At 37.5% G+C, this 10,889-nt stretch overlaps 1 protein-coding gene across 2 annotated transcripts; it reads right to left on the minus strand.

Annotated features, from left to right (window-relative positions):
- Positions 1 to 1,215: 1,215 nt before the first annotated feature.
- On the minus strand, positions 1,216 to 10,442 carry LOC128781145 (olfactory receptor 5J3). 2 transcript variants are annotated; one of them, XR_008427034.1, is made up of 3 exons: positions 10,393 to 10,442; positions 4,552 to 5,716; positions 1,216 to 3,623 (listed from the first exon to the last, which is right to left on the minus strand). XR_008427034.1 is itself a non-coding variant. In XM_053925900.1 (2 exons), exon 2 carries the CDS (start codon positions 5,594 to 5,596, stop codon positions 4,631 to 4,633), a length of 966 nt encoding a protein of 321 aa, XP_053781875.1. In that variant the 5' UTR covers positions 5,597 to 5,716; positions 10,393 to 10,442; the 3' UTR covers positions 1,216 to 4,630. The 2 variants fall into 2 exon arrangements, 1 of the variants encoding a protein (XP_053781875.1); XM_053925900.1 differs by having other exon boundaries at positions 1,216 to 5,716.
- Positions 10,443 to 10,889: the final 447 nt, after the last annotated feature.

Raw genomic sequence — 10,889 nt, forward strand, 5'->3', positions numbered from 1 at the left:
ATTTAGAATTATTTTTATTTTAACACTAAGGATTGTGCTTTTAAAAAAATTATACTAATTTTTCCCTTTTGTTTTTTTTTCTTCATTTCTAGGTATTCGTTAAGGGTTTTTTTAATTTTTTAATTTTCACATAGTGTATTTCTTATGTTTTTACTGTTGTTCAAGCGCAGTTGTCTCCACTTTCCCCCACCTACCCCCACCTCCCACCCTCAATCCTACCCTGGTTTGGCTTTGTCCATGTGTCCCTTGTACATGTTCCCTGATGACCCTTTTCTTCTTCCCCACATCATCCCACTCCTCCCTCCCCTCTGGTTACTGTCAGTTGGTCTTTAGTTTAATATCTAATCCATAAAACAAACAGGCAAGCAAAATATAATCCCCTTCATGTCTGATTTTCAAATGTGAACCCAGTGACACCAGCTTCCCTTAAGTACCTTTTCCTTTCTTTTCACTTTCCATCTCTCTGTGTCCTTGTATCTCTTGTAAAAGGTACCAATGGGCTCTCAGTGTAGGCCATTTTTCCCCCGCCCCGCCCCAGGGTGTATTTGACAAAGTCTAGGGACATTTTTGATTGTCCTCAATGTGGAAGAGTGTTGTTGCTGACATCTCGCGTTGACCTACAAGGAACAGGATGCCCACACCACAGAGAATCTCGGAGTCTCCAATGGCAATAATGCCAAGGTTAATAAACCTTGACTGAGTTTGCTAATCTTTGTTTTTATATGTAATCATTGGCAGAGCTGATTTTTCATGGAGCATCTCTCTGTCAGATTTATGTTTTTCCTTCTGACCTTTATTCCTTCCTTGTTGGATGCTATTAATTAATCAAGATGTCACTATTAACTTTGGTCTTCTTAGTCTTTTATCTAGGTGTTTTGGTTAAATCTTTTCTTGCTTGCAAGATAAATTTTAATATATCTGTTTCTCATTAGAATCCTTTAATCTCTCTCTTTTCCTCCTCCTCCGTTGTTGTTGATGAGAGAGATCTCTCTCTTTTCCTCCTCCTCCGTTGTTGTTGGTTGAGAGAGATCTCTCTCTTTTCCTCCTCCTCCGTTGTTGTTGTTGAGAGAGATCTCTCTCTTTTCCTCCTCCTCCGTTGTTGTTGTTGAGAGAGATCGACAGTTTATTTCTTCTTTTCTATAATTTTTGTCATTTTCAGCCTCTATTTCGCTTCACTCAGTTAAAATTCCCTTAGAAAGTCAACTTTGGTGTGGCTTTAATCAGTAAATATTTTTGAATTCATTTTTTATTATTTGACATACAATATTATATTAGCATCATGCTTATAACATAGTGATTAGATATTTATATACTACAATGAGTCTAGTACCCATCTGTCAACATACATAGTTATTATATTACTAACTATTCCTTATGCTGTGCTCCACATCCCATGCCTTATCTTAGAACTTGAACTTTGTACTTCTTATTCAGTCAATATTTTTAATATTTTTGCATATTTACCTTTGTGGATATTTTCTTCATTATATTCTGTATTTACATTGGAATAGTTTATTTATGCTTAAACCTTTTTTTTGCTATTTCTTATTATATAATCAAAGATTCTCTCAGCTTTTGCTTGTTCATAAGATCTTTATGTTTCTTGCTTATTTTAAAAGATTTTCCCCCTGAAAATAGAATTTTCAATATTTACTTTATCTTTCATACTTTAAAAATGTTAATTCATTTGTCCCACTTTTTATAATTTCTTTGAAAACTGATCTTACATCTTACAGTAGTTTTTTTTGACAATGAAGCGTCTGTATGCGGGCTTTTCTGCATTTGTTGACTTTGGATATTCTGCCCTTCTTGAATATGTCTGTTGAAGATTTATCAGTTTTGAAAAAATTAGCCTGTCTTAAAATATTCATTGTATCTATTCTCTCTTCTCATTCGGGGGCATAATCTACATGTATTTCACACCATTTGACTATATCACACATGTATCTCTCATACTCTGCTTTATCTTCTAATGTTTTTCTTCTCTGTGCTTTAGTTTAGATTAATTGGTATTGGCTTGTGTTTGAAATTATTAATCCTATCTTATGCTTTGTCTGATATCCTCTAAATTCCTCTTTTGAATTCTGATTTTCAGGTATTGTGGGATTTTTTTCATAACACTATTTGTTTCTGGTTTTTTTAATAGCTTTAATGGATATAATTGAAGTTCAAAAAAGTACACATATTTAATACATAGAATGTGGTGCATTTGGACATATGCACACACCTGGGAAACCATCACCAAAGTCAAGGTGATAGACACAGTTATCACCTCTAAAAGTTTCCTCATGTCTCTTTGTTTTGTTTTCTTGGTCTAAGAACACTTCCCATAAGATCTAACCTTTTCACACATTTGAAGTACACATTTCAGTACTTTTCATGATGGACAGTGCATTATACTGCAGATCTCGAGAACTTCTCATCTTGCGTAACTGAAACTTTATATTCGTGGAACCAGAGCTTCCTATCCCTCCCCCACCACCCAGAGTCACTTACACCTCAATGTCTTCTGTAGCACTCTGAACAACGGCCAAGATATGGACACAGCCCAAATGCCCATCATCAGGTGAATGGTTACAGAAAATATGGTGTATTCATACAATAAGGTATTAGTCAACCTTAAAAAGGAAGAAATTCCTGACATTTGTGATATCATGGGTTAACCTGGGGACATTGTGCTGAGTGAAATCAGCCAGTCACGGCATGATTCCACTTAGCAGAGGTTTCTAAAACAGCAAATTCATAGAAACAGATTATAGAGTGCATCTGTTTAAATTTACTTAACTCTCTTGAAATATTTCATCTTAGGATGTTTTCTCTTTTTTTTCAAATTATTTCATATGTTAAAAATAGTATTGTTTGAAACCTTTTTCTAACTCTCCATATAGCTCTTCTATGCTTTGTGCTTTTTTTGCATTTTTTATACTTTCTGATTCTTGCCTATGAACACAAGTTTTATACAAACTGGAGATTATGTTACTTTCCAAGGAGGAGGAATTCATTTTCTCTCTAAAAAGGCATCAAGGAAGAGAAGCTGTGTGTTACCTCAATTAGTAATCGACCTGAGACTGGACTTTGGAGTCAGAGTTCATTTTACTTTTGACTTGTTTCAGCTGTGTAGATTTCCCAAGGTGTTAAGATGTGCGTCTCTCTCTCTCTCTCTCTCCACCCTTTCTCACCTGCTCTTATACACTGTAGAAAGTTCAGTTTTAACTTTCTGGAGGTGTGAACTTAGCCTCTTGCCTTGTACATCTTCAAACTGCAGCAAATGCCTTGAAGGGGCTGGCCTTGTGCAGCACCCAGGCCTTTAGCTGTGGCGGGACATCACCAGCCAAGCACCAACAGCCTGGAAGATTTCACTCTGTCTTTCCAGCTCAGTCTGAATATGTAGAGTCTGAATCTCCTGGTGCTTCTGAAAGAAAATTCTAGCCCTTCTGTGCCTGACTCAGAGCAGGATCAAAGCCTGGCAAATGTTTTCAGGATATACCTGCATTTGTTGCTGACTCCCCACCAGCAGGACCGTGTGTCTTCAAAGCACAGCAAGAATGCAGGAGATTTCAACCTGCCTCTGGGGCCCAAACCAGCTTCATGCACGCTCCACTCATGCCCTTCCCTCCAATTTCCTATGGGGCAAAATAACTGTGTTTAAGATTATGTATAATCCAGTCCATCTTTGAGCCTAAGTAAATGCTTACATACAGCTGCACTGTTTTCTCTTTTGCCAAGAGCAGTCACAGGGCACAAGTTCAGAATCAATAGGTCCTCCTTTTAGTAGATCAAACTATTTAATATTTTTATTGTTTGAGGCACCACCCAAAGTCCCTCCCTGATATCAGAAGTTCTTCATTTAAGTCTGTCCATCTATTATCTATTGTCTGTCTACCATTTATCTATTTACCTATTTATCTAACATCTATCAATCATCTATCTGTCCATCTATCTATTATCTACCTATCTATCTATCACCTATTTATCCATCCATCTATTCCTCCATCTATCCATCCCACTTTCCATCACCTATCATCCATTATCTGTCTCTATATCTGTCTATGTGTTTGATCCAGGTCTGCTCTGGCCCAGAATACGTCTAATGCCCTGAAAGGAAATATAATCATGTATGACAAAACCAGCAAAGTGCCTGCCAAAAGCTCTACTGGTTTCTGAGAACTGGCAGAGATCTCCATGCACCATAGGCCTGCCTTTTCCAGAGTGCCCTGACTCAGTGCCATGAAAGTCAGCTCACTTCTCCATGTCTAGACCTCCCTGAGTTCTACACCAATCCAGTTTCTGTAATACCTATTTCATTTTATCAATAGCTAAAACCTGTATCACGTCTTGCTTTTCTTGTTATTTCTGCGCAAAAATTATTTTAATCACAAGCTACTCCATCATCCAGAAGTAAAAATATTCTGTCATTTTGTAAGCAACTTTCCCTATGTTTTCTTAACTCTTTATTTTGATACATTTTAAACTTCTAGGAGAGATTTTAAAATAATAAAAATTTGCAAGAATAGGTAACTATCATTCATGTCTCATATTTCATGTGGATACCTTGACTGTAGCTCTGTTTGTGATCATACATCCGTGACACAATTTCCAAGAAATTAGCTGTTTGCAGGTTAATGTTATGTTAAAAAAAAAACGTAGATAAGATGGAGTCAAATCGGAGCTCTTTTCCACATATTGACTTTTTTGCTGCCTCTTTCACGTCCTTATTCCTTAGGCTATAAATCAGTGGGTTTAGCAAGGGGATCACCAAAGTACAAAACACAGAAGAGACCTTCTCCTGTTCCAGGGAGTACTGAGAGCTTGGCTGGATGTAACTAAACGTCCCAGACCCGTAGAATAAGGTCACAGCAATCAGGTGGGACACGCAAGTGGAGAAGGCTTTGCACCTCCCCTCAGCTGAGCGAATTCTCTGGATGGCAACAATGATGCGGATATAAGAGACCATGACGATGATGAAAGTGAACACTGCAATAATCCCAGAAAAGATCAAAAGCAGCATCTCATTGTTATGTGCATCAGAGCAAGAGAGCTTCAGAAGAGGGGGGATGTCACAGAAATAATGATTCACAATGTTCGGACCACAGAAGTCCAGTTGCAGCAGCCCTATCGTGTGTGTCAGTGCGTTAAAGAGCCCTCCCAAGTAAGATGCCAGGACCATCTGAACACACACTTTTTGGGTCATGATGACTGTGTACAGCAAGGGACTAGCTATTGCTGCATAGCGGTCATAAGCCATCACAGACAGGAGGATGGCTTCCATGGTTGCATAGACTGCAAAAAGGAAACTCTGTAGAACACAGCCAGAGAACGTGCTGGACTTGTGTTCTGATAAGAAAGTGACCAGCATCTTAGGGGTAAGGACAGTAGAGTAGCAAATATCACAAAAAGAGAGGTTGCTGAGAAAGAAGTACATTGGAGTATGAAGCTGGGCATTTAACCCGATCAAGGCAATCATCCCCCAATTACCCACCAAGGTCATGAAATAAATGAGGGTGAAAAGCAAAAAGAGAGGAATCTGCAAATTAGGATTTTCAGTTAAACCCACGAGAAGGAATTCCTTCACAGCTGTGTGATTCCAACCTGGCATGCTTGCAGGGTTATTCAGCTCTTTAGTTGCAGAACAAAATAATGTCCCTCAGATGAAAAATAAATGATGATTTTCTCCACGATCCAGTGTCCATCACAGCAAGGAGCATTTGGGTTTACCCTGTAGTTAGATGAAGAGAGGAAATGAACTTCAAGCAGTGCACTTTATGTGTACTAGAGAATCTATCTGTGGTGATTCGCCCCACTGGAACTAGAGTTTTTCTTGTTCCTCGCTTCTCAGTTTGCACAATATAAAACTGGGAGAAAGAAATTCTTAGATCATGAAAGTATTGATTGTTGAAACTGATACTCATACTCAGATATGCCTTGTGCCAGCAGGCCTCTGGCTCATCCCATGGGATTTTCAAGTTCTCTGATGACATGAACTACAAACTGAATGACATTCTGTGATAGCAATTTTTTTGTTTTCTGTGCCTGAACTCTTCCTACTTTTCATACCCAGTTTACTCATTAAACCACCTTTCACAGTATTCAACCCCCTTCCTTTCCAAATATCAGCATCAAACCTTTTTTTTGTTTCACCTTCTGCTTAGAAGGTCAGTGACTGTGCTCTCTAAAGAATTGAGACAGGAAGGAAAAGGGTAGAACAATTTTTTTATTTGCTATTTACTATTAAAGCCAATCAAAACATAGCAGTGTGATTTCACTTGAAAATTCTTCCCTTTCCTATTTGTATAACTTCACTCTCACACCTTTGTTTTTCCTCAGCATTCAAACAACAAACCCAGAAACCAAATGGAGAGAGACAAAGTGTTACTCTGAGGTAACAAACTGTATCTATCACGACATGACTGTATCAAGTATGTGCTGCTTCCAAAAGGTAGGCATCACCTTACTTTCTCTTGTTCTTTGATATGACATAATACTAGTGCAACAGTATTTATGGTTAAATAGTAGTAAATCCATTCATGTGTGCACTCATACATTCAGTCAAAATATATTAATTACTACTCTGTGCCGAGAAATGCTATATTTGCTAGAGATGAAGCAGTGAATAAGAAGAATGCCATGCTTTCAAGGAGCTTACATTTATTAAGGAAATAGACCCTTATTGATATACTGCTGACAATCGTGATAAGTACTGTGAAGAAGAGTAAAGAACAGGATGGTGAATAGTAAGAAATGGTAGGTACTCTTCTATATAGTGTATTACTTTCCTATTGCTACTATAACAAGTCACCAAAAAATTAGTGGCTTAAAATAACAACCATGCCTTTTACACAAGGCACTGTGTTAGGCATTAGACACCTCAAAAAGGAAGGATGAGTTGTGGTCCATTGGAAATGGAAGTCCACTGATGTCAGGGTTTGGGTGACTTTGGGATGCTGTCTTCAGGGTATTTTAAATCAAAACCAAAATCTTTATCCTGTAAGTATATAAGCTCACCCCTCACAAACTGAGATTTTAATATATATATTTTGTTTATATATAATCCTGTTTATATTTTAGATTGGTGGATTTGAAGCACAACAAATCCAAATTTAACTGTGTCCTAGAAAAAAAGGAATAACTTATTGAAAGTGGCAAGAATTTATTTGTTTTTTAATGAAATATTTTTAATGACATAAAGAAACCTGTTAGTAAAACCAGACTGTAAAATACAAATTTATAGTTTCGTAGCTCAGAAATAAGCTCAATTTTAAAAAAATGGAGGTGAAGGGAAATTTGTGTGTTTCTTAATGACACACTTCTTCTTCGGCAAGGATCCTTACTGTAACGGGAACATCACATCATGGGAGGATATTAGAACTATGCAGGGTTGAGTTCCAATGTAATTCTGCCCTAGCTCTGCCGTATATTTTGCCTATCTGCAACAAACCATTTAAAGAATGAACACAACAGAGTTCGTATAATTTTCCCATTGATCATTTGGAGAAAAAAGGAAAAAATTGGAGTTCTTCTCAATTTAACTACCATATTTCACATAATGTATTTGAACTGATGTGATATTGATGGACAAGACTCAATGACACCAGGACCCATGAGAAACAAGTATGACTTCAAAAAGATGGCAGTGAGATTTCTAGTAACAGCTTTATCCATCAAGCTCATAATAGAAAACTATAGAGAATGGCATTACCAAGGATCAAGGTATAATTTTCTCTCATGCTGTTAGAATTACAGCTAGAACACAGATTCCTTCTGTCACTAAATGCTGGGCTTCGATACCCCTCAATGTAATCTTCCTGATAAGATAAGAGGCTGCTTTAGAATACCAGTGGGCACGAGAGTTCTCTTAGGGAAACAAATACCCGAATCACATTATAACACTGTAGAGTATGCTCAAATGCAATTTTGCCAACTTTTCCAACTTTGAGATTAATATCTTGAAATCTCAGGATGAAAAACAGGTATTTGTATGAAACATACGAAATTCATTTACTGTTATTTATTTTTGATTTATGACTCCAAAGAGACATTTGAAAATACAGAATAATGAGTGATCGAGGATACAGTTAGTGCTCAGGATGTTGGTGAGAGAAATCCTAAAGTGTATATAGCATTTGTCCTTGTAGTGAAAAGTGAACCCAACCAAATGCCCATCAAAAGAGTTAGTGATTTTCAATAGAATGATCTTGCCATATTGTAGGTGCATTGTTGTTAACCTGACTTGCATTCCCTATGTGCTCTCATGCAGCTTCACCCACAAAATACTGTTATTTTAACATAATATTTAGAAATGAATTTATTTTAATTTATTATATATCCTTTACTGTTCATAGTGTTGCTCATGTTATTTTAGAGTACTATATACAAATAAATATATAACTGATTGTTATGTGAACTATGTTATATATATACAAATTTGCAAATATATAAACTTATACTTTAAAATAATGTGCACTGAACGGTTTATGATTAAAATTGTCTACAAGATGAAAAAAAGAAATCACAAAAATAAAATTTAACAAAGCAGTATTCACAGACAAAATATTTAAAAACCCACTATCAACAATAATGTTGACACACTGAAAAATCCAAAACTGTATAGCTTAGATAGGCTGACTTCAAAGCAAAGCATGCTGATTTGAAGAGTATTTAGAATGGAAGGGAAGATAAAGTGCTTCTCAGATATGGTCAAGTTAAAGGAGTTCATCATCACCAAGCCCTTATTATATGAAATGTTAAAGGGAGTTACCTACGGAAAAGATCAAAAATAGGAACAGTAAAAATGACAGCAAACTCACAGTTATTAATGACTATGCCTAAAATAAAAACAAGAGCAAACTAGGCAAACAACTAGAACAGGAACAGAACCATAGAGATGGAGAGCACATGGAGGGTTGTCAATAGAGGAGTGGGAGGGGGAGAGGGGGGAAGGTACAGAGAATAAGTAGCATAGATGATAGGTGGAAAATAGACAGGGGGAGGATAAGAATAGTGTAGGACATGTAGAAGCCAAAGAACTTATAAGTATGACCCATGGACATGAACTATAGGGGCGGAATGTGGGAGGGAGGGGGTGGGCAGGATGGAGTGGAGTGAGGAGGGGGGAAATGGGACAACTGTAATAGCATAATCAATAAATATATTAGAAAACTAAAAAATCATTTTATAAATAAGGCTTACATAAATAAATGTTCCTTATATCGAATATTTCAATTAAAAAAAAAGAGTATTTTATGCAGGCACACCAGAGTTGCAGTGGGAAGAACTGACAGCTTGTGTGGCAAAAACTGTCTTGTGCTTTTGACCCAGCAATTCCGCTGCTGGGATTCTACCATAAGAACCCTGAAACACCAATCCAAAAGAACCTATGCACCCCAATGTTCACAGCAGCACAATTTACAATAGCCAAGCACTGGAAGCAACCTAAGTGCCCATCAGCAAATGAGTGGATGCAAAAACCATGGTACATTTACACAATGGAATTTTACCCAGCAGAGAGAAAGAAGGAGCTTATACCCTTTGCAATGGCATGGATGGAATTGGAGAGCATTATGCTAAGTGAAATAAGGCAGGTGGTGAGGGACAAATACCATATGATCTCACCTTTAACTGGAACATAATCAACAAAACAAAAGAGCAAACAAAATATAACCAGAGACATTGAAATTAAGATCAATGTAACAATAGCCAGAGGGGAGTGGGGAGGGAATAGTGGGGAGAGGGGTCTTTAGAAGCTACCATAAAGGACAAAAGGACAAAATCAAGTGGGAGGGTAGAGGTGGGGGAGGGATGTGGGACTGGCTGGGGTGGGGTGGAGGGATGGGGAGCAAATGCAGACAATTGTACCTGAATAATAAAAAAAAAAAGTCTTGTGCTCAGGGAATCCAGTGTCTGTGTGCACGCCCAGGGTGGTTAGTGATAGGGCGTAGTGACAGTTGGGGTGGATTGAAAATAATTCTTAAAATATCACTAGTGGAATCATAAAATAAAACTAGATGAAAAAGATTTCCAAAAACTATTATTATGTAAGATTGGAATGAAATCATTTTCCTTGTAATACAGCTAAAATGCATTATAGTTCTCAGATATCCCATTTTCCATAAATATACAAGTAGCTTTAGACTCTATATAAACCAAGTATAATCTACATAAAATGCAGACATTCTCAAATACACAAATATTAATTATGGATACTGGGGAAAATTCTGCCCTTGTCACAAAATAAGAACATTTAAAAAAATAAACCACAGGTTAGGAAATTATCTGGCATTTTGAGGAACAGCAGTGAAATCATAATAGCTGGTAACAGATTCTTACAGTGTGGAGATAACAGGAAATAGCAAAAGCCTAAATAGACCCACATTATCACTTCCTAAACATACTCACTACTCAGAAAAGTCGAAAGCAGAGAATCTAGAGAAGACCATGGTATCATGATACTTTAAAGGACTTATCGCTGAGGGTAGAGACTTTTTTTGTCTGCTTTCCTTCCTTTTGGTGACACAACCTGTGTCCCTCGGTATAGATGGAATCTCAGAAGTCCACAGGTTGGATCGTTAGCATCTTCTCAGGTGACTTGGGACTGGGGCTAATCAGAGTAGCAGGTCCTCTCAACAGTTACTCAATAGATGCCTGTGCTTTCACTTTAGTAAAAGGTACCCCTTTTATACATCAAACAAGTTTAAAAATGAATGTGTTCTCTAAAAGTCAAACCGCTCGGGTGAAGCACAACACAGAGACTAAATGCCATTGCAAGAGCTAAAGAAGTGTGTTCCAGTGCCACGCACGCTGCTCAGACAGGTGTCCGGGTGTTCTGATGGTGGAGGAAGTGAGGCTGTGCTCTCTGCTTTAAAGTGGGGACATCCACGCGTGACTAGCTACCC

The sequence above is a fragment of the Desmodus rotundus genome, chromosome 5 (assembly GCF_022682495.2).
Source record: "Desmodus rotundus isolate HL8 chromosome 5, HLdesRot8A.1, whole genome shotgun sequence".
NCBI classification, from domain to species: domain Eukaryota; kingdom Metazoa; phylum Chordata; class Mammalia; order Chiroptera; family Phyllostomidae; genus Desmodus; species Desmodus rotundus.